Here is a 24,448-nt window from a genome sequence, read left to right as displayed (position 1 = left end):
ATCGCTGCCCTGCTTTTCTCCCCCTCTCCCTCTTCCTCCCCTCTGCACCCTCTCTCCCTCCTCTTCCTGCTTGTGAACTAAACTCTCTTATCACCTGTTCTGTGAGCCGTGGGTTCCCCCGCACTTGCAGAGACAGATCATTTCATGGTAAGCCTCCCAAGTGGGAAGAACAAGGAGAGGTCTTGTTCTCCATCTTACTCCTCTGTGTTAGTGCTTCACCCCTATGTGACTCCAGGTGGCAGGAGATGGCCCAGTGGTGACGGGGACCAACATGCATCCCCTGTATCTACTGCCCACCGCGTAGACTACTCAGACAAAAGAGCCAATTTCCCCTGGCCCGTCCCAGGGGATGGACTCCCTTGGTTGGTTTTGATTGCCGATTCTTGCTCTGTGGTTACTGGTACTCTCCTGGTTGTTCACATTTTTACAAGCCACCTACTCTTACCCAGGGGAGGCTGGTCGTGCTGTTGCTGTTGTTGTTTTCATCCCACAAAGGTATCAGTGCTGGTCAGAGAGGAAGCAGTGGTCCTGTCAAAAGGCCAAGGACACGTGCCCTGTGGTGCCATGGAGAGAGAGTTTATAATCAGACATGGCGTGGGGCACACAGTCCTCGCTCTCATCTGCTTTCAGAAAGGCAAGTGCAGGCTAAGCAGGGCAGGACTGAACACACATGCAGAGGGTGCCCGGGCAGTGGTCCAGACCACTTCACTGTGTGTGTTTGTAACAGGAAACATCGAACCCATTGCCAACACATGTGGTCTATGGGCCAACAGCATCAGCATTACTTGAAGACATGTCAGGAACGCAGAGTCTTGGGCCCGCCCCAAACCTGCTGGGTCAGAATCTCATTATAAAAAGTCCCTTGGGTGATTAAGGGCTCATTGGAGTTTGAGAAGCTCTGCTGTGTAGTCACGGGGGCCTGGCTCAGCACACAGGAGTCGCTCAAGTGCACAGTCCGTGAGCGGCCTTCCCATCCCACTGAGCAAACCCATGCTGGCTGGCTCGCTTGTTCCTAGCTTCAAAAATGAGTCCCCAACTCCACTCAGTTTGTCTGTCCTCAAGAGCAAAACAGACAAGCCCCTGGTCTCCAAGAGCTTGGAGCCCACTAGGGAGGGTAGATGGAGCAGCTGCAGGCCAGGTCACAGTGACATGCTCAGAGAAAACGGGGCACGTGGCACAGGCACCCAGCCATCTCGCTGGAACAGGAGTCTCCTCCAGAAAAGGTTGGCAAAGCTCAGATGTTGGCTGAGGAGGAACCAGTGGGACGGAGGAGGTGGCGTCCTTTGTCCCGTCAAACCCCGCTGGTAGTTGAAAGCAAGCTGGTGGTACTCAGACATTCTGGTTTCCTTGGTCCCCACAGCAGGACTGGTTTCCCGCCTGTCTTCAGTGTTTGCCCAAATGTCTTCGTCAGAGCTAGCAGCGGGCCCCTCCTCTGTCCTTTGTTGCATGCCCAGTCACTCTGTAAAGGCCAGACAGATTATACCCGAGTTGTACAGAGCCTGGAGAATCGTACACACAATGCTGTGGGTGAGTGAAATATTTGGATGTAGCATCAAAAAGAGCCTCAGAAGACCAGGGAGTCTCATTTTTATGAGTCCAATGAATAAATGTTTAATGCTCAAAGTAATTTATGTGAGGAGCTCTAGTCCAGAGTTTCCCGAACACCGTACGGCATGGCACGCACACCAAACACCATGGGCAGCACTGTGGTGAATGGCCACGGCTGTCTGTGGTGAGAGCTTGGGCCTGAGGCATTTGATCTTAGTGTTGTAGGCACGGAGAGACACTGAGTAGAGCCCCTGAAGCAGCCAGGGGTGGCCTGTGCCACGGAGTGGTTCTGGAAACATTGCCAAGGCTCACTTGACAAGAGTTGAAAGGCTTGGGATGCCTGGGAAATGGTGTGCGGATCCGCAGGGGAGACGTTTGTGTGTATGGAGGGCCAGGGAGGAGGGCTGGGGGACCTGGAGACCACAGCAGCCTGAGCATGGGGTTTTCCTTCTCTACTCTCACTGGCTCAAGGGACTGATTCTGCTAGAAAAGTTCAGTCCTGATACCTTTCTAGCAAAACTATCACCAGAGAGAGGCTAGTTTTCATCGCGTACACAAGACAATTTTTAAGGCAGGCAGGATCTCTCTATGAATATTCAGCCTGGCCTATGGTTTTATCATTTCAGGTATTTGAAGATGTTTACCTTAAGCAGCAGCCCAACATTCAAAGACTGCTCAATTGTACCGACAATATTTTCACATTTATTTTTATCCTGGAGATGGGTCTGAAATGGGTGGCCTTTGGATTCAGGAAGTATTTCACCAGCGCCTGGTGCTGGCTGGATTTCGTCATTGTGATTGTAAGTTCACCATCTCCATGTCTGCTGCAGGCTGAAGCTGGGGTGGAGGGGGCCAGGGAGAAGGATCATTGTCAGTACTTCCAGAAGCTCATGGAAGTTTATTCTGGTGCAAAAGAAATCTGAAATCTATGCATAAGGGGCCTTCAAACAGTCCCCGGAAATGCATGTTTTGAAACAACTATGCACATATTTCAAAATAAACATTTTTAAATTCCATTTTCTCGCAAACTTTTTGGGTATTCTCGCATGGATGTTGCTTTTCCTGTATGCCTCAAATAGATACCTCTCCAAATATTTCCGTGTTGTCATTGCCTCCTCACAGGACTTGCAAGTGGCTGTCACTTGTCCATCAGGAGCCAGCCTTTCCCCGTCCCCTGCCCCCACACACAAACACTGCACTTCGTGTGCTCACCACTCCAGTCTTTTTCTTGGAGGCATCCATCCACTTCTCTCCACAAGCACTGCTTACATGGAAAGAAGACCTAAAATAACGCCAGTGTCTTCCACGTCCTGGTCTACTTAAAGCTTTTCCTATCTTCTCAAGACTTCTCAAAACAGGGCAGCACCAACAGGCGAGGCTGGTTTCAATCTTGATTGTTAAGCAGTACAAAAGGATCTCTTACATATATTCTCTCGTTTGATCTGCACAACAGTGTTCCAACGTAAGCAGCATTATATAACACCTACCATGTGACAGATGAGGAAACCTGAAACTCAGGACCAGCAGCATGTTTCAGGTCATGGAATGCGAGTGGTGACACTAGGATTCCCACCTCTGTCTGAGTGGTGATAAAGCTGATAACAGTAATTGTGAACCCCATTTGTCAACTGATTTTTCTACAAAGAAGTGCTCTATAATATATCTGTATGTGGACTCTCCTTTAGCTATCATGGTCACTCTTTGGGGTGGGTACTTTATTCTTCCTATATTCAGAGGTACTTGAAGAGAGTTGACAGGATTGGGATGTCCAGGAAATGGTGTGGGGATTCTGTATTCAGAGGAGGGATAATAGTACCCCACATAGTACCACAAAACAATAAAAATAATAACAATACCCCAAAGAGTGAGTCATAGGTGAGGAAACCCATTAGAACTACCCAGCTAGAGGTAGTGGAGGTGAGAGTCAAACCCAGTAAGTCTCACTCCAACGCTCTCGATTGTAACACCCACGTTGTTTCTGCTGTGAGACAATGAGGGACACTTTGTCCCTGCCACATAAGGTAGTGGGTAAGACAAATGGCATGAGCACAAGCCTTGTTGTCAGCAGCCCTCACTGGGAAATCATGTTGTTGTTGGACACAGAGAGGCATTGATTCAGGAATTTTTAGAAAGGCACGGGCAGTGAAGCAGCTCCAATAGGACTCAAGGAAGGGAAGAAAACATCCATGGGTGTCATCCTTACCAATTTCCACAATGCAAATAATTCCGCAGCAGTTATCTTACCTAGCAACCAGGTGAGAAGATGGCTGCTCTCCTCATTGAAGGGACCTGTGCATACTGGATGCCAGCCATCTGAACAGGAGACTGAACCCAAAAGCCAGCCCACCTGCCGTCTGAGTACCCCTGAGCATAGCATTTCCCTTCTCTTGGGGTTAATTTTCTCATGGGTAAAAAAGAAGCCATGGACTATAAATGGCCCAAATTGACTAAATACAGAATAAGAAGCCTAAATCTAGCAATAACCCATACAGACATCAAAACAGTGGTCCAAACCCACACTGCGAAAAAAAGGGTCTGGGCCCTGGTGGTTCTACAGGTAAGTTCGCTAAACTTCAAAGAAGCAGTTAACTCCAATTTTATTAAAATTGTTACAAAGAATAGAAAATGAGAGAAATCTTATAATCCTCATAAATGAGGCAAGTAGAATCCTGATAACAAAATGAATAGATCAAGAAAATAATCTTATAATTATATTTCTTTATAAATCACAGAGGAAACACACAACAGGTATAACCGACTACTAGTACCAGCCTTGGCATCCTTCACAGATGGAGGTGTGAATCTTAGCTTCACCATTTATCAGCTCTATTACCTGAAGCAAATTGCTGATCCTCTGAGCTTGGGTTCACTCACCTGTGATGAGAGGTCTTGCATGACATTGCTTATCTGCACACACTGCTGTGGAGATTAAATGAGAGAATGTGTAAGACTGATCTTATAAAGTTGAATGTCAATCAGGATTATATAAAATCATCTTCATAAATTTGGACTGGAAAAACACAAACATAAACCACAAAAATAAGAGATATAAATTTAACAGTTTCAAAATGAAAGCTTTTATTTTTTCTGTTCAACAGAACTGTAATTAAAATTAAAGACAAGCTAGAGCCTGGGAACCAGCATTTTCCATGTACCGATCAAGATCAGTATTATCCACACTGTATCAGAACTCCTGACGGAGCCTTCAGAAAAAGACAGCTCAGGTCAGAATGGGAGAAGGACATGAACAGGCAGTTGCCAAAAGGAACACAATTTGTTAAGAATTTCATAAAGAAATATACACTACTTAGCACAGACATGCATATTAAAATGAAGAATCTCTTTTTGTTCATCAGATTGGCAAAAATTTTTAAATTAGATCCATCTAATATTAAGAAGGAGATAGGAAAGCAATCTCTAATCACTGCTAACAATTTAATTAGTATAACTATTTTGGGGAAAGTTTTACACTATTGTAAAATTATAAGTAAGTTCAACTTGCAATCCATAAATACTACTTTCTGATATAGTTCCAAGGAAAACATCATGTGTGTACCCAAGAAAAGCACACGTTTGTCTAGTTTATTGTTGTTCACAGTAACAATGAAATGGAAATAACCTAGATATTCAGCAAAGGAGAGTGGATCTGTAAAACATGACTATTCATATTCTTTAATATTGCCAACGTTAAAGGAGCAAACTATAACATATATACATCAATGTGATGGATTTCAAAAGCAGTACAGAGTGATAAATGCAAGTTAGAATAAAAAGAAAAAGGAGGGGCCAGCGCTGTGGCTCAGCAGGTTTAATGCCCTAACCTGAAGCGCCGGCATCCCATATTGGCACCGGTTCAAGATCCGGCTGCTCCACTTCCAATCCAGCTCTCTGCTGTGGCCTGGGAAAGCAGTAGAGGATGGCCCAAGTCCTTGGGTCCCTGAACCCACGTGGGAGACCTGGAAGAGGCTCCTGGCTCCTGGTTCCGGCTCATTCTGGCTGTTGTGGCCAACTGGGGCGTGAACCATTGCATGGAGGATTTCTCTCTCTCTCTCTGCCTCTCCACCTCGCCTCTCTCTGTGTAACTCTGACTTGCAAATAAATAAATAAATCTTAAAAAAAAAAAAGAAGTAGAACATGAATAGTGTCCATAGACTTAAAAAAAAAAAGGAAAAAATAGCACAAGATTTCCCATTTGAAGAATGTTGTAGGGTGGGAAACAAGTGGTATTTTAAAGTGAGTGTCTCAACAGTGCCTCCAAATTTGGTGGTGCATAGCCTGGGGTGAGGTTTCAGATGAAAAGGTACATAATGTCCTCCCCAGAATGCCTTTCCCCACCGGTGAGGTTGGGGATTTGGTAATGCAGAGTCCCCATGCTTTGTCCTGGCAGGAACAGGGCAGGAGTACTTGTGGGAAAGCTGTTAAACTCTCCAGACAAGCAAAGCTACTACAAGCAAAAAGTCTGTGTTCAAAAACCAGTATCAATAGAAACATTGTTGATTGATTACACATGTTTTAATCTTGTCTTACTCATTTATCTTGATTGAGAAGTATGTTTCTACTGCAATGAAGCTGGAAGGATTACTAGGGAATATTTTTAGGTAACAGTGAACTTTGACATCAGCTCAGTCGTGAGTATCTGAACTCACTTCCTGTCCAGACGAGCAGTGTTCAGGAGAGCCTGTGAGGACCCCCATAACTAATAAGAGTGGCTGAGGATCTACAGAGAGGGGTCTCTAATTTAAGTTCATCATCTGTTAGGTCTGGACTTAGAGTACCTAGCAGAGCTTTCCAATCTGCATTCCTGTCCCATCTGGGAGAGGAAAACACAGCTGATTCCCCCCAAAGGAGCTATTTGAGTAAGGGGGGACAATTGTGAACAAATAATGTATTTTGTCTTTGTAGCTTTTCCTTTGGCCACCATTTCCAGAAGTGCAAGGAGCTCCTGTTTCCCCAGCTTCCCAGGGAGGCAGACGCCACCCATCTGCGTCGCCTTTTCTTGTTTGGAGGTTCAGTTGCAAGAGTGAGGCCACTTTACCCTGGCGCACTTCAGAGTGTATTTCCTAACAAGGGCATTGTTTCATTTAGACAATGACGAACGTCAGGAAATTCAGCAGTCATTCAACACTGAAGCCAAGCTTGGTCATTTGTCCTAGTAAGGTTCTTTATGGCTAATTCTACCTGTCTACCTGCCGCCTCCACAATGACACAGGGTGCCATTGGGGATCCCACACTACGTATCATCCATGTGTCTTTGATTGCTTGATGTTAAAATTCTCTCAACTTTTCTCCGACCCCCATTCAGTACACAGTGATGAAAGTGCCCAATTTCTGCTTCGTGACTGCCAGACAGGGAGACACGTGCATTCTCCATCTACCCTCACCCTTCCAGCAGGGCCTGACTTGTTCCTGTGGGCACGACGCCACTGCCTCTTGGGAAAGGGGCTCTTAGCCCCTCACCGGCCCCCCTGGGCACCAAGGCAGGTGCACAACCGGCCCCTTCTCTTCCACCAGGTGTCTGTGATCAGCCTCATCAACCTCAAGTCCTTGAAGTCCTTCCGGACTCTGCGAGCTCTGAGGCCACTCCGGGCGCTGTCGCAGTTTGAAGGAATGAAGGTACGTTCTCCAGCTGGACGGGTGGGAGCTCAGGCAGCGGAGAGAGCAGAGAGGCGGGCTGCCCTTCTGGGCGCGCCGTCCTCAGTCACCAGCCAGGATCTTCCTGGTCTTTCCCCTTCTCGGCCCAGTGCATGGAGTTGGAGAGGGAGAGGCATGTCTAGGATAGAGTTACCGTCTAACAGCTTCTGTGACGGCTGAGATGGGCTCTGGCTTCCCTTCAGAAGCCCAGGGCACGTGTCCCCTAAGACTCTGACACCATCTTCAGCGGGAGCTGAGGGCAGGGCCGGGCACGGGGTGGGGGCAGGAGATACAGGGAGCGGAAGCCCAGGGCACGTGTCCCCTAAGACTTGACACCATCTTCAGCGGGAGCTGAGGGCAGGGCCGGGCATGGGGTGGGGGCAGGAGACACCCAGCCCTGCCTGTCAGGCTCGCCCTGGGAAGATCATGACCTGGTGCGTCCTGCCCATTTTTCTTCCTTTGTTGTTTCCTTAAGGTGGTGGTGAACGCTCTCATAGGTGCCATACCTGCCATTCTGAATGTTTTGCTTGTCTGCCTCATTTTCTGGCTCATATTTTGTATCGTGGGAGTAAACTTCTTTTCTGGAAAGTTTGGAAAATGCATTAATAAAACAGACCCAAATTTGTTTACAAATCATACCATCATTACATATAGAAACCAATGCCAAACTGACAATTTCTCTTGGGTCAACCCGGAAGTCAACTTTGACAATGTGGGGCAAGCTTACCTCGCTCTGCTGCAGGTGGTAAGTATGAGGGGGTATGTTTTTGACTGGGAAAGGGAAACTGTTAAGAATTACAAATCACTTTTAACTAATAAAAATGTGAAGACTCCATTGAGATAACAGAACCAAATCTTAGTTCCTCAAGGGGGAGCCAAGGCCTTCTGGAATTGGCCTGAGCAGCTCCAGCTTTGTTGCTTTCTGACTCTCACTGCCCAGGAAGTGTCCTATAATTACTCAGACATCACACTGTCCTGTGTGGTGCCTTGCTGGCCCTCCAGGTCATCATTTCAAGCAGTTGCCACATCCCAGACAGGCAGTACAAACAGATGTTGGGCCACAGCTTCTCAAACAACTTTGAAGTCAGAAATTTCTTTGGTTTTTAAACTTTTTAACTTGTGAAAATGAAAAAGAGAAGTCCAAGACACTCATGCTCGCATTCCCTTCTACTGCCATTTTGTAGAAGCGTCCCTTCCCAGGCATGTGGGGGCCTCGTCTGCTCTGCGTTTGTATCTGGGCCCGGCGTTCTGCATGACGTGTGTCTGTTGTGGACATGTCAGCCGTCACATCCGTGTGTCTCTGCTTTGGTTGCAGGCGACGTATAAGGGCTGGATGGAGATTATGTATGCTGCTGTGGATTCCCAAGATGTGAGTCTTCCTCTGTGTCCCAGAGTGCTGGGGTTAACTCGGGGACATCATGAGTGTGTGAACAATCCAGAGCTTCCTGCACCACAATTTCAGCAGCCAGGGTTCTCTGCCTCATTTTCCTCGGGCGAGAACTATGAAAAAAGCCGCTACCTGATTAAAGCATTTGTGTGTCTCCAAAGTCTAGTCTTGGTCTCCATGGTGACCAAGGGAGATGTAGGAGGTAGAGCCAGAAGCCAGGGCGCTTTTATTTGTTTCTCACCTCTTCTCCAAATAGGTGGACAGGCAGAAGCCAAATTTCACAGATTATTTGTCTTCGAGAAAACCACAAGACTGGATTAAATTCAAACAAGAGACACTGCTGTGGCTGCAGGCTCCCTGCGGTGAGAAGAGCTTCTGGTGATTTCCAGCTGTTGAATTCTCACCACACAGTTATGGATTCCCAAAACTGGAAGGATATTCAGCAGTTTGCTCTATTTTCTATTTCTCAGATGAGACATTGAGGGGTAGAAAGGAAGGAAATTGCCCAAAGACATAGAGGAAGCAAGTAGTTGAGTCAAAAGTGGAATCACAGGAAAATCTGTTGGGTTTTTCCCATCCCAGCCCATGTGTGTACCTCACTCTGGGAGTCTGCAGAGTTGATGCCTACCATGCTGTCAGTATTCAACACATGTGAGTCGTAGCATCCACAGAGCTGATAAGGGCAGGGCTCTGAGGAATGAGAGCTAGTCTTATGATCATCCTAGTTTCCCATTATAAATTTACAGACAGGCATAATGAGTTACTATGCGGAAGACACATAGAACAACCCTGAGTTTGCTTAAGTCTGAGCTCTTGCTAGCAATATCAAGTTTCTGGAAAGGCAAAGCTAATGGTGTAAACTTAACTTTGTAACACTCATAATTTGTATTATCATATTTATAGAGAATACATTATATGTATAATATAATTCTGTAATTACAATTTGTAGCAAGGGAACTATTTTAAAAGTATCATTGCACCGATTTCTTTTTTTTTTTTTAAGATTTATTTATTTTATTTGAAAAGCAGAGGCAGAGAGAGAGAGAGAGAGGTCTTCCATCCGCTGGTTCACTCTCCAATTGGCTGCAACGGTTGGTGCTGAGCTGATCCGAAGCCAAGGGCCAGGAGCTTCTTCCAGGTCTCCCACATGGGTGCTGGGGCCCAAGAACTTGGGCCATCTTTTACTGCTTTCTCAGGCCATAGCAGAGAGCTGGATCGGAAGTGGAGCAGCCAGGACTCAAACCGGTGCCCATATGGGATGCCGGCTCTGCAGGCGGAGGCTTTACCCGCTACCCACAGCACTGGCCCATCAGTGCACTGATTTCTTCTTTTTGAGTACATGACCTTTACCCAGTTTGCCTTGGGCGCCCATCAGCCTTGAGGTGGAGATGGAGGGGGGGAGAAACTTTCATAGATTTGTGGTAGGTGTGTGAGTTACCTATGCGCCCACAGTGAGCTATAGTTGAGTGGAGGTGAGGGAGGGGTACCTGGGCTGGTGCTGGCGCTGGTCCAAGCTAGCTGATGGATCCTGGTTTCTAGCACAAAAGCCCTTGTGTGCATGATCACAAAGCTTTCTGATGGTCTCAGATACTGAAGTTGTGACCAGTGACACCATGAGCCGTGTCTCCTTCAGCTCCTTCTGCCACATCACCTACGTGGTCCTTGGCCCAAAGTCTATTCCCATCGCTTGCTAGAAGGTTCCCTATGGCAAGGCCATAGCTCTAACTCCATGTCCAAGGCTGAACTGAGAGCTTCGAGAGGCCTCTGACTACACTACTCCAGCCCCTGAAGCAAGGCTGCTTGCCCAGTGTACCCCAAACTGTCACAGCAGCAGCTTCCCCAAGAAATACAGAATTGAAACAAGAGCACGTTCTTTGCCATCCATGTCCCCCTCAGTTTGCTGGACCCCAGATGCCCTCTCTAGACCAAATAGAGAATCAGGATGTACATCTTGTGGTTCTGGTTTTCTCTATCTCCGTTTTCTGCCCCCCCCCCAAACTCTCTAGGGACAAATGAGGTGAGCCTTTGTCATTGCCTCTTCCTTCTGAGCCAATGTATGGTATTTCAAACATCTGGGAGGAGTAGACATTTGCCACTTGGGCTACTGATGCATCCTATCAGAGCACCTCTTAAGTCCTACCTCCTCCCCTTCCAATCTAGCTCTCTGCAAAAATGCACCCTGAGATGGAGCGGGTGATAGCTCAGGTACTTGGGCCCACCCAGGCTGAAGACTTGCACTGAGTTATGGGCTCCTGGATGCAGCCTGGTCCAGCCCTGGTGGTGGCAGGCCATTCGAGGAGTGAACCAGCAGATGGAAAACCTCTCTGTGCCTAGCTCTCTCTATGTGTCTTTGCCTTTCAAATAAAATGAAATCAATACACTTAAAAATTAAAATAAAAACAGAGTTCCTGGAACATGGAATTAAAAGATAAGCTTACTTTGGTGCAAAATATTTTTTGAAACCCTGAAGTTTGCTCATAATACAAATTATCTATGAACTTTTTGAAGAACCCTCATATGGAAATTTTTCATAGGGAAGTAAGCTTTTATTTTAATTCTGTCTTCCACAAAGTTATTGAAGTACATGATGAACATAAAGATATGTAGACATTCTTTTATCTCATGGCAATAACCTAACTTGCGAGACTGTTAGCTTACTGTGTAATCTTATTTTAAATGTCAGATGCTGAATATCAGATCCTTCTTTCCATCACATTATTTCTATGCTAATGTCCATCTTTCATTCAAAGAAATGGACAGCCTCAAGCCAACTGTGACTAGGGTCAGGTATTCTTCCGGTCACAAGGGAAAAGCAATGGTTTTTAATAACTAGCTCTGTTTCACTAGTCTGTGTGGGAGATGTTGGCTAACAAATATCATAAACACCTTCAGCAGATGTTTCTTTGCATGTGACCGGGGGAAGGGGAATCCTCTCACTATACCCTAAAGCACTGAAGCCAATCGCAGTGGAAAGAACTTGGACAAACAGGACCTCAGATGCTCTTGGCTGTACCTCAGCTGGGAAATCCTGGCGGTAGTCAATAGGTACCTGTTCTGGAGCTTGATCATTTACTGATTCATTCACTCACCCATACATTCATTCTGTGCTCACTGAAACTCCATGTATTGGAAGGTACGCTAGCCACTAGGAATTCAGCAGTGAAAGGCCACGATCACCAACTGAACAGAACAGCAGACTCTGTAGGAAGGAGGCAATAGCTCAGTGGTTAGAAGTTTAATCACTTCTGCAGCTCCCCGCAGGGGCTGTGGCTGTGCCAAAGAGATCGTGTGGCCAGTGGTACTGCTGAGACCCTTCGGTGGTAAGCAGGGAGGATGGTCATTCTTCCCTCCGGTAATTCTCTTTTTCTTCCCTTGAAAACTCCCCAACAGAAAGACATGCAGCCGGTGTTTGAGGCGAATTCATGTATGTACATCTACTTCATAATTTTTATCATCTTTGGCTCATTCTTCAGTCTGAACCTCTTTATTGGCGTTATTATTGACAACTTCAACCAACAGCAGAGAAAGATAAGTATGTGGGTTGTCCTGATTTAGTAACTTCACCCCCATTCTCCAAGGACTTTCATGGAACAACGTTCTGGTCTAAACAGTTGTACAAAGCAACCTGATGGTCTGCGTGGAGACAAAGAAGGAGCCGCCACCTCTGCTGGGCGAAGAGCCTCCAGGCTAAGGCTGGGAGGGCACTGCAAGCATCCGAGGTTTATGAAGTCATTGTTTTATTCTCTGCCTACTCTTTTACTCAATGAACATTGCTGTTGTGATTAAGCCTGATACTGATTGAACCTTAATAGAATAACAGCTACCAGGATTAGCATTTATGACATTATGATCAGATTTTAGTAGCAACCCACTTGTCTTTTGCTATCTACAATAAAGATGATGGGCCCCCCTCTTCCAGCAAACTTGTGTCCTGGCACCCAACACCCAGCCTCATGGTCTATTGAACCTGCTTGGAAAGAAGGTGGCTGGGGAGGAGGAAGAACTAGGGAGGGTTTTCCCCACACAGTGTGATGTGAAGATGTTTATTTGCTGATTCTGAAGTCCTCAGGACCTTAGTAGTAAATGTGGAAAACGAAATCACCCTACAGTGACCACCAAATGATAACCACTTTAGACGGCATTGCTGGGCATTTGGGTATGATGCCATCCGGTCACTTTCTAGCCAAATGTGTGTTCCTTCCACCTGGCTGGGATCCCCTCTTATTTTCAATTCTGCACGTTGTGGCTCACTATTTATAACCAAGTCATAAAATCATATCTGTCTGAAGAACAGTTACGGCTGAATTCTATCCCACATGACGGCTGGACCACAACTCATCGTGCGGCTTCCCCTCTGTGTACACATTCAGGTCACTTCCAAATGTCCTACCCTTCTAGGACAGTCCAATTATTTTCAGGATTTTTCTGTTTAGTCAGAAGATGTTCCTAGAATTAGAGCACGTAAGGCACTATAGACATGCTGTGAAATTCGTCATTCTGGCTGTTAGAATATTCGTTATCCTTTATAGTTGATGGGAAAAGGTGTTCTCTGGTGGTTCTCTATTTATTTGTCTGCTTGTTAGTGAGGCTACAATTTTCCCACAGCTTACAGGCCATGAGTATTTCTTTCTCAAGAATTGTTTCTTTATGCCTGTAATTCATTGTTAAGAGTGCGGTTGTCACCATTTTCTTACGCATTTTTTATACTAAGTCCAACTGGTGACTTGCTTCCTATATTTTCTTTGGTATTTATATTATAATGTTTCTTTTAAAAATTTTTTTCCCAGAAACCTTTTATTTAAGGTATACAAACTTCATGCATCTCATAAACACAACTTTAGGAACAGAGTGATTCTTCCCACCCAACCCGCCCTCCCACCTGCACTCCTACCCTTCTTCCTCCTCCCTCTGCTATTCCCATTCTTATTTTTTTTTTTTTTACTGAGATCTGTTTTCAATGAACTTTCAACACAGAAGATTAACTCTATACTAAGTAAAGAGTTCAACAAATAGTAAGAAAAAAAAAAACCAAAAAACCTGTTCCTCAACAGTCAAGATAAGGGCTGTTCAAAGTCATCACATCTCAAAGTGTCTGTTTCACTTCTATAGGTTACCTTTTGGGTGCTCTGTTAGTTACCACAGGTCAGGGAGAACATATGGTATTTGTCCTTTTGGGACTGGCTTATTTCACTAAATAGAATGTTTTCCAGTTGCATCCATTTTGTTGCAAATGGCAGGATTTTAATTTTTTTTTTACCACTGTGTAGTATTCCATGGTGTACATATCCCATGATTCTTTATTCAGTCTTCAGTTGATGGACATTTGGGTTGATCCCATATCTTAGCCATTACAAATTGAGATGCAATAAACAACGGGGTGCAGATAGCTCTTTCATATGCTGATTTCATTTCCCTTCGGTAAATTCCCAGGAGAGAGATGGCTGGGTCATGTAGTAGGTCTATGTTCAGATTTCTGAGGTGTTTCCATACTGACCTCCACAGTGATTAAATTCCCATCAACAGTGGATTAGGGTACCTTTTTCCCCACAGCCTCGCCAGCATTTGTTGTTCTTATATTTTCTTAATGATGTTTGACTTACAGATATTAGTGTTTTTCTTAAGTCAAATTGCACCTTACTCTCTGACTGCTTTTCTCAGTCCCAGAGTCATATAGCTAAATGTGCACCCTTAGTCTTAAGACTTTTCTACTTCTGTGTTGAGCTCCTGTGATTACACAACATGACCTCATTATCAGCCAGCCTTCGTTTGCTGTCATCAGGCGGCTCAGTTCTGCACCAGAAGTGTGAATCACCTCTGTGATACACGTCTGGATTGTAATCCACACTGACAACTTGGATGTCAGCTCTCGTGAGTTTGGAGCCAAGCTTACATCAGATGCTGATCAGCCCACAGCATCCTTATGTTTTACTTTTTATTAACATGCACAAAGGTATATGGGAATGAACCTAAGGTACCCAGCACCTAGCACCACATCTTATTGACTGAAGAATGTCCTGTGTCATCTATTCACTTACTCAACCCTATTTTTTTCTAATGGAGCAAATCAACATGCACAGACTACAGTCTCACATGATTTCCTTCATAAATATGCCAGCATCTGTCTCTTTTTAGACATTACCACAGCGGAGGGCCTCATACACAGGGTTAAGGTGCCTGTGAAGCCAGTATCCCATATCACAGTGCCTGGCTGGAGTCCCGGCCATTCTGCTCTGATCCAACTTCCTGCTAATGTATCTGGGAGACAGCAGATGATGGTGCACCCCGTGTGGGAGACTTGGAGTTTTGGGCTCCAGGGTTCTGCCTGGCCCAGCACCAGCTGATGTGGGCATTTGAAGAATGAACCGGTAGATGGAAGGTGTGTGTGTGTGGGTGTGTGTGTCTGTGTGTCTGTCTGTCTGTCTGTCTCCTTCTCTATCACTATCCTTTGCAAATAAATAAGTAATTTTTAAAAACCATAATTACATTGTCACATCTAAAAATTTAATTCTTTTAATTCATCAAATACTGAAGTCCATGTTCAATTTCCCCTGAGCCTTTAATTTTCTTAGGTTTATTTATTAATTCTCTGTTGTATTTATTTTTATTAAATTTTCATTTGTTTCGATTTCAAGTCAGGATCTAATGAGGTCCTCTGATGTGACAGCTCTGTTACTCACTGGCAGGACCGGATACCCCAGGCGCAGGCGGCCCGCTGCCGGGGTCTGGAATCGGGTCCTTAGAGGCCGCAGTCTGCCATGCTCCTTGCCACTGCTTCCAGGCCTCCCCAGCAGGGGGAGCTGCCTCAAACTCAGGACTACCGGGAAACACGCTGTGAAAACGGGCATTCTGCTGGCTCAGGTTCAGTGCTTCCAAGTTTTCAGTCAACCACTCCTCTGAGCCGTCTCTCTCCTCTTTCCCACATTGAGAAACCCGGTCCTCAAGGGCACAGCAGGTGCTAGTATTAAGTCTTTCTGCAGTCAATCACTGTCTTTGTCCCACACAGACTGTAGTCTCAGAATAGCAGTCTTGGTCTGATTCCTGGAAGACGTGGCTTGCCCAGCATCCCAAAACAAGCTGGTAACTCCCAGGCTGTATACTGTTGGTGCATACTGGTGTAGTAAATTCTCATCAAGACAGGCCTGGAGTCACAGATCGTCAGGCCAGCCTAGTGTTCCACTCTTAATTGAGGTAGAGCAGTTCCCTGGGTGTCTTTCATTGCCTGTGGACACAAGCTGTTTTCTTCCTCATCCTGTCAGTGGGCACCCAAGAGGGACCAGATGTTTGCAGGGCCACCTGTGCCTCCCTCTGCCCAGCCCCTTCCCTTTCCTTCCACGACAGTAACTCTCACAGTCACTAGTGCTCGAGATTCCAGCTTATGGAGATCGGCAGGTGCCTCAGGCCAGCTGTGGCTTTGCAGCTAATTTATCACTCGAGTAGACAGAGCTCTCCCATTCACCGCTCCACTCCCCAAACGCCCACAACGCTGGGCCTAGGCCGGGCGGAGCCTGGAGCCAGGAACTCAATCCAGGTCCGAATGTGGATGGCAGGGACCTGACTGCTTGAGCCATCAGCTGTTGCCAGCCAAGGCCTCCACTGGCAGACAGCAGGAGCAGAGCCGGGACTCGAACCCAGGCCCTCTGAAAAGGAATGTAGACATTGCAGGCAGTGCCCTAACTGCTGTGCAAACACTTGCCCCGGCTCGGTTTTCTTGATCTCGACTTTCAGATCCTGGAGGTTTTTCTTGCTGCTGTTCAGGTTCGGCTGTACTTCTGAAAGAATTCTGTCCTGCTTTACACAGCATCTCTAAACTGTTTGTCCCATTCATTTCCAAAAACTGAAAATCCAAGTCTTTCTTCTATTTCTTTCTTGCTCAATAATGAAAATACTTAAAACTATGAGTTTTCTTTTCTGGAAAGGACTCTGAGTAGATTTTAGGAAACCTCATTTGGTAATGTTAATGTGTGCATCATTTTAGGAGAATTTAATTGCCACATTATGGGATTTTGTCTAAATTTTTGTTACCAATTTCTATTTTTATTGCATTGTAGTTTGATTTATGCAACCTAAAACATATTCAATTTTTATAAAGATTCTGTGAATGTTTACAAAGAATTTGTGATATTTATGTTGTAAAAAGTGGTATACACAACTAGTAAATATAACCTTATTTCTCTCTTATTCTTTAACTTTAAAACTGTTTCCTTTTAGCTCTCCCTAGGGTCCGACTTCTTGTGCTTCCATTGGAACTGTAAGGACTGTTGACAGAAACGTAATGTAAACTTGAAGTTGCTTCTGAATTTCAGAACTTAGCCCCAAAATCATGGCAATCTCTTGTCTTCTCCATATACTTAGGTGGCCAAGACATCTTTATGACTGAAGAACAGAAGAAGTACTATAATGCCATGAAAAAATTAGGAACCAAAAAGCCCCAAAAACCCATCCCAAGGCCTCTGGTGAGAGCAACCGACATTGAATGGATGGTTATGAGTGGCAGATTTCTGTCATGCCTTTGTCTTGTGACTTCTGTTTGCAGGCGTTAAGAACTCACAAAACCCAGATGCACTCACGTGTTCAGGTGTTAAGGCTCAGTAGTACGAGCCTAGGCAGCTACTGAAATGCACCTTGTAGGGCGCTCACGAAGGTGCTGTGTGCTCACTGCAAGAAAGCAAGCTTAGTGGTTGGGACTCAACCAGGTCAGATGTATGCGCAGTGTCTCTCACCTTTTGCTGGTGTGAGTGGCTGAGCTGACACACTCGTTTCCCCGTTACAAGTGTTTGTGATCAACTTGGTAGATCAGGGGCTGGCAGATTTTTCCTGTGAAGGACCAGAGGTAAGTCTCCTAGGCTTAGCCAGCCATGGTCCCTGCCGCTGCCTCAGCTCTGCCACCGTGGCACAGCCACGGAGAGTGAGACACAGACAGTGGTCATGGTTTTACATCATCTCATGTGCCACGACATTGGCTTCATCTCTTGATTTTCCCCCCCCCCAAGCATTTTTTTTTTTTTTTTTTTGGACAGGCAGAGTGGACAGTGAGAGAGAGAGACAGAAAGGTCTTCCTTTGCCGTTGGTTCACCCTCCAATGGCAGCCGGCGCGCTGCGGCCAGCACACTGCGCTGATCTGAAGCCAGGAGCCAGGTGCTTCTCCTGGTCTCCCATGGGGTGCAGGGCCCAAGCACTTGGGCCATCCTCCACTGCACTCCCGGGCCACAGCAGAGAGCTGGCCTGGAAGAGGGGCAACGGGGACAGAATCCGGCGCCCCGACTGGGACTAGAATCCGGTGTGCCGGCGCTGCAGGCGGAGGATTAGCCTATTGAGCCGTGGCGCCGCCCTCCCCCCTGCCTCCCCAAGCATTTAAAAATATAAAACTCACTCTAGGTCATGAGCTATACAGAAACAGGTGGTTGGTTGGATTTGTCCTGTGGGCCATGGTTTGTTGATTTCCGCTCTGAGCCCTGCCTTATCAGGTACTGTAGGGAAAGCTAGGAGCAGCACTTGGCTAGAAGTGTGTAGTCCAAGTGAGAGGCAGAAAGGTTAAATACACATTTGAGAGAATTAAACTATAAAGCACAGATTAAATCTGATGATCTGAAATCCCAAATGCTCCAAAGTCCACACTTTTTTGAGCACCAACGTGACATCACAAGTAGAAAATCCCACGTCTGGCCACATGTGACTCACGTGAGGTCAGTGTGGATAAAGAAGACGTCTGTATGCACGTGGGCTGTCATTCAGCTGTGGAAAATGAAATCTTGTCACGTGCAGCAACGTGGATATAAGTGGAAGACATACTGCCAAGTGAAGTGAGCCAGACAGAGATACTGCATATTCCCCCCCAGAAGTAGATGTTGAAAAAACTCCATCTGAGCGTAGACGAGTACTTACTCTAGTAGGCTCATGTGGGGGGGGGGGTGGATAACAAGCACCAAATTGGAGTTGGGTAGAAGGTTCCGTTCCTAGTGGGGTGACTGTAGAGCACAGTAACCTGTTGCATGTTCTCTGGGCGATGGGAGAAGGGAGCTTCGGGCTCCAGTCAGTGCAGTGATGCAGCGGGGAAATGTTAACTACCGGGCTTGAGCAGTGCACGTCGTGTACTTGCACTGAGGTGTCCCACTGCATCCCATAATATGGCCAATTATTCTTACTCCAAAACTGGTGAGGCTTTAAACAGCAATAAATGGAATAAACTGTGAAAAATAATTTCCTCCATAAAAAAACCAAGGTGCACTAAAAATGTTATCTAAAATTACCTATGTGTATGAGGTGTATAAGATAAATCCCCTGTGTGTATGAGGTATATAAGATAAATCCCCTGTGTGTAGCAGGTGTATCTGAAACTTAGATAAATTTGTGGTTGGACTCCATCCTCAAGATAGCACACGTATGTGCAAAAGTTCTGAACTCCAGAGAGTTCCAGCATCCAAACTCCTGGTCCCTAGTTGGTAGCTGCCAGGGCAGGCCCAGCGGGTGGGGGCTGGGGAGTCGGGCAGCATCCGGGAGAGGGGTTTCCGTCTGCAGCAGGTGGAGGACTGGGGCTGCCCTTCAAGCACCAGGCCCAGGGCAGCGAAGCGTGGTCTACCGCGGCTCTCAGCACTCCGTGGCACCCGGCCCGAGTGTGTTTTTGTTACTCAGCCTCCGACTCAACACCGGTAGGCTCTAGGGCTAGAATCAAAGACTCAAAAGACACAATTCCAAGCAGTGCCGCCCATGGCCGTGCCACAGTCACAGCGTCCCGGCCCTGCGGATCCGCAAGGAGCGACCTTACCCTGGGCAAGGACTCCGTTAGCGCAGGGAAGCCAGGCCCCGCGTCGCCCCACTGTGCGTTACAGCAGGTTTTTCACGGGGCCCCTGGGGCGTGGGAACCGAGTCACAGCCCCTCTGTGTGACTGCAGCTCTCCAGTCAATCATTCTGATAGACAAGCGCAATCGGGCAGCCAGCGCTGCGCCTGTGTCTCGACTTGCCCATTCCGGAGAGCAGTGTCAGCAGACGCCAATCCAACACCTTATCGCCAGACACCGCTAAGTCTGAGCTAAGACGTCCAGTCAACTGGCAGCCCTTTACACACACCACGGACTTATTTTTTAATCTCTCAAATCGAAATACTCTTTTTTGACCTTTGCAACAAATGAATAGCAATTGCTCAGGCAGGAAAATCCAGCTGTTTTAACCCGAACATTCGTCCATTTCATTTCCAGCCACAGAGCAAGGGATTTAGAATCATCCACACGTCCCTGCGGGGTGGCTTCCTTACTGGGTCTGAAGCTAGGGGTAACTGTCCGTCTTAGAGGCACAGAGAATGCTTCGGGCCATCTGCCACTTAGGTCACTTGAGCTTCTAGTCCCCTTTGTCCCGGAGTTACAATGACCTCTAAAGCCACCTCCCGCACTTAGCTCCCCTCACTCTGTCCCTCTTCTCCTCTCCGACCTGACTTCCCAGGGGCATCTTCACTTGGGCAGTGCACCTGACCGTCAGGTGACTTCTCCAGGCTTCTTAACAAAAGCCTTGGAGCGCCCAGCACAGGATTCGGACATCACCGACTTACACGCAGCGTCCCTGCCCGTGTCCGCCCATTGGCCCCGGTCTTCCCGAGTGATGATATTCACTCTCATGGTTTTAACCCATATTAGCACTGATGCCTGACCTCTGAACTCCACGCCTCACTCCAGCCTCTGCCCCTGATGGTTTCTGCTCTTGACCCTTGGACGCCCTCCTGGTAGCGCAGACTGAACATGTTCAGGACAGAGCTCATGACCTCCTCGGAGTTCCCCATCCTCTGGTCTCTGCTGCTTAAACGACGTCAGTGACCAACAATGAGAGGGAGCCTCAGCCCCCACACTCAGCACCCCGACTGCTTTCCTTCTACTGCATATTAGCTCTTCAGCTGTGCTACTACACCTTTATCCCCTGTTGTCACCAGGAGTCAGCTTCATCTGTTGCCTGGGTGACCATGACAGGTCCCTGGTGGCCGAAAGATGTGTCCTACAGGTCTCTACATTCTCTGTACAGATCAGGGTGTGCGCACTTTGACTGGATGATATAAAATAATCCGATATATGCAGGTATTGGGAAACAGCTCATGTACTCGAGAACGCCATGTGACTTAAACGTGGGAGTTTGTGTTTCATTCACTAAGTAATGCTTCACAGCAGTTACATTAGAGAAAACCATGAAATAACGGAGTCATTGCACCGCACATGGTGGATTAGGCACACAGAGTCAAATTAGAACTGTGCCAGAACCGTCAGCCCATACCAATGTAGGGAACAGCATGGCCATCCATATAGAAACCAGCATACAATTTCATCAACAATAATATAATCAGATTTTCGTTTCCATTTTTAAGTCACTTAATAAGAAGCCCATTTATCTATTTATCTTCAAGTGAACAAAAATTAGAAAATTGGCATTCAAGAATTGCTTGACTACAAAAAAAAAACAAAAAGAATTGCTTGAAAATAAGAGTTTTGGCTAAGGATAAGCTCTGAGGATCCGACCTGGCAGATGGGGCTTCAGGGACGTGAATGACATTTTCTCTGGTGTCCCGTGTGAGCAGGTATCCTCTGCACTAGAGTGACTGCAGGACCAAGATGCAGTGCAGCGACCGAGTGTCATCATTTTTATTACGTAATCCAACATGAGCTGTTAATTCAGCCACATAGCATTGTCCATCACATCGGAGTTATTTTGTCACTAAGACTTTGTTAATATTTTTTGTTTTAAAATGGAATTAAAACTGTAAGCCTAAGCGCGTAATGCCAGTTATCTGATTAAGTTTCAACAGAAATCTGGACGGCGGCACAGGGCGTCTACAGCGTTTCTTGCCATTGGAAAGAATGTGCAGTTTCTAAGGAACTGCTTCAATTGGGAGAGAGACCAAACTCGGGTCTTGATGCGCCTCTTCAGTGTGCGTGGCACCCTTCTTACAACTCTGAATGACCTGTCACTTCTTCCCTTGTTTCCCTCAGAACAAGTGTCAAGGTCTCGTGTTCGACTTAGTCACAAGCCAAGTGTTTGACGCCATCATCATCCTTCTCATTGTCCTGAACATGGTTAGCATGATGGTCGAGACGACCGAGCAGTCTCCAGCCATGACGGCCGTCCTTGACTACCTCAACACAGCCTTTGTGGTCATCTTCACGGCAGAGTGTCTCATCAAAGTCTTCGCTTTGAGGCAGTACTACTTCACCAATGGCTGGAACTTATTTGATTGTGTGGTCGTGGTTCTGTCTATTGTTAGTAAGTAAAAATCACAGCCTGGGGGCTTTCAATTGACCTCCAAAAGCAAACTTGGGAATCTCATCATTTGGAAGCAGTTCCAAACCATCCACAAAGCAACAAATCAGGCTTACGGCGATTCCTGGGAAAAAAAAAAAAAAGGCGGGTGTACTAATGCCATCCTCTCTCAGGAAGCTGCTGGGAACTAGAGAATAATTTCCATTCCCCTGACTGTTTACAACGTTGAACTAGTTAAACGATTAGGCGGGCAATTTGTTCAGGGGAGCTAGGCAAAATTAAGATGACTTGGAAGTTTTTTGTGGTGGTATGTGATTTATCGGGGTTTTAGACCCAAGGTTCTACTTTCCTGTGCAGTTATAAGTGCTAAGGAGTAGTTTATAGTTTTAAGGATTTGACAGTTGGCGGCCTTGTTTCTCCTTACTTCAAAATCCTCACGGATGCCCGATTCCTCTGTGTCCCTGTGGTGCTGGTGACAGCCTCATGTGCTGTCACGGCGCCAAGGCCCATCTGAGATTGCGCTTCCAAGAGCGTGTCTGTGGCTGGCAGCGCCTCTGTTCACTCGCGTCCCGTGTGGGCGCAGCCCCTTTACGAGCTGCCCTTGGCTCAGCTACGTTGACCCCATCGCCCACCAACCTCACCCTGTCGTCAGTGTATTTCCCCACCATAGGCAAGATAATCGAGAAAGAAACAAAGATGGTTAGCGCCAGGTGCCTTTTTAGTAAAACACACACATAAATCAACTGTGAAATTAAATTCTTTATGGCTAAGCCATAAGAATTTACTCTGGGTTTTTAAAGTCTGACTTTAATAATGTATTAAACTGACTCTTTGTAATCACATAAAGCTGTCCATGAGCCCTTCTCGCGGTTCAAAAAGCAACGAAGACGAAGAAAGCGGATTTCACAAGTGCACGATTTTGTGCAGGCCAGAGGGCGCCCGACAGATGGGCTGGGTCAAAGCATGTTGGTCCTGTGGCTGCCGCAGCTGCGCGGCTGGCCAGAGAACACATCCGTGCTGCAGGTCTTCTGCTCTTGTTCCTGGGCCGTGGAGGTGACACAGATGCAGTGTAGCAGTGGGTCCTTCTGCATATTCGTAGTTAAGTCCGCCCTTAACCCGCAGGAGTCAGATCCAACCACACATGCTGCCCAAACGGACAGCAGCAGTGACCGTCCGAGGACTGCGGTAGGATGAGCCGGGCAGCCCCTCTGAGCGCCCGTGCGCTCCTTCTCTGATAGACAAGGAGGACTTGCACAGCTCTTTCCAGGAAGTGCCAGAACCCGTGCAGCTCGTAGAAGTGTCTCTGCCTTCTGTCCTCAATAGCATTTTCTCCAATGGGCGAGAAAATCCGCACATGGGGCCCAGTCCCCCTCTCCCGTGTGGGCAGGGTTCTGGATGCCTTTGGGGGGACAACCGCCACCCAGCACTTGGGCTCGGCACTTCTGCCGGCTCCTTCTTAGGTTGTAGAGCACACAACGGTGGCAGTGGGCGTGAACCTTTCGCTAGGAGTTCACTCACTTTAAAGTGTCCGGGAAATTCACTGTGTGCCAGACCACATGGAACACACGAGAATGGAGCTCAGGGAGAGGCTAGGTTACCGTGGCTCGATTAACCGAGGATGCATTTATGAAAGAGGTGGGTCGTAAAGGATGGTAGTGCTGAACTGGCCACCAAGTCACGTCCTGCCAGGGACGACTGCCCGACGGAGGTTTTGGTACCACTGAGCCATCAGCAAGTGTCTTGTCAGCTCGTTCTCTTCAGTCATTAGGGAGGGCAGCGCCGGCCTGCCAGGACTCCTAATGACCTTAGAGGACCTAGGAGCAGGAACCAGGCCATGTTTACACAAGGCAAGCAGGTTCCAGCCATTCTAGAATATTTGGCCCAAAATGTGAGTTGCTTTAAATCCTTGTATCACTTGCCTGCAGAGCAGGCAAAGAGAGAGAAGGGAGACATTTTAGGCCCAATATTCAGTTGTTTGCACAAAGTTCGGCTTGAGATGCCGTTTATGGAGTGCCTGCCACGTCAGCAGAGTCTCCCGGTGTTTGCGAGTCTGGAGCTCAGAGTCCCTGGGTGGAGCATGTGGACGACTGGGGACCCGAGGGCAGGTTTAGCCTAAGGTGAGCAGCCCCACGCTGCCCACCTGGTCCGGCCCGCGCACACTGTGGCTCTTCGAACAGTGCGCTGGCCTCGCCCATCCCAGGCTGCCTCCAGAGTGCCCTGCGCTAACGCAGAGCTTCAGATGGTTCAGTGAACGTTGAAGTCAGAGGCTGACCATTCCCGCGGGCGGCCCAGGCTCGTCCAATTTGTCCAGCAGGAGTTCCTCCTGGCAGGGTAGTCTGGGAGACTCCAACGGCGTTGCATTTGTGTTCCACACCGTATCGTCAGTAAATACGGACATCTGTCCACTTGTCTCCCCGTGAGTGGCTTTACAAACCCAACGTAGCTGGCGTACTGCAAGTACAGGGGATGACTCACAAAACTGGTCTTTAACGCACGTTGCATCCCACCCAACAGTCCACCTATATCGTACGGAATTCTGTTCCAGGCTAAGGCACAGGTGGATGCTTTCCCTGAAGTGGGCACAGAAAGATCTTAGCTTTGTGCGTCCGCGAGCAGGCATTGAGAGAGAGGATCCCCGAGGGCTCTGAGGT

General features: G+C 47.2%; 1 protein-coding gene across 1 annotated transcript in view; it reads left to right on the top strand.

The window, feature by feature from the left end:
• Window positions 1-24,448, top strand: part of SCN11A (sodium voltage-gated channel alpha subunit 11) — a 116,606-nt gene that overhangs the window by 91,072 nt on the left and 1,086 nt on the right. Inside the window, exons 19-25 of the mRNA XM_062182747.1 lie at window positions 2,175-2,348; window positions 7,060-7,161; window positions 7,655-7,924; window positions 8,495-8,548; window positions 11,957-12,098; window positions 16,919-17,019; window positions 21,530-21,800. Of these exons, the coding sequence (XP_062038731.1) occupies window positions 2,175-2,348; window positions 7,060-7,161; window positions 7,655-7,924; window positions 8,495-8,548; window positions 11,957-12,098; window positions 16,919-17,019; window positions 21,530-21,800 (1,114 nt within the window). The remainder of the gene's footprint in view (window positions 1-2,174; window positions 2,349-7,059; window positions 7,162-7,654; window positions 7,925-8,494; window positions 8,549-11,956; window positions 12,099-16,918; window positions 17,020-21,529; window positions 21,801-24,448) is intronic.

This window comes from Lepus europaeus, chromosome 2, assembly GCF_033115175.1.
Source record: "Lepus europaeus isolate LE1 chromosome 2, mLepTim1.pri, whole genome shotgun sequence".
Classification (NCBI taxonomy): Eukaryota; Metazoa; Chordata; class Mammalia; order Lagomorpha; family Leporidae; genus Lepus; species Lepus europaeus.
Note: the sequence above shows the minus strand (reverse complement) of the source record. Positions and strands in the feature narration are given on the sequence as shown.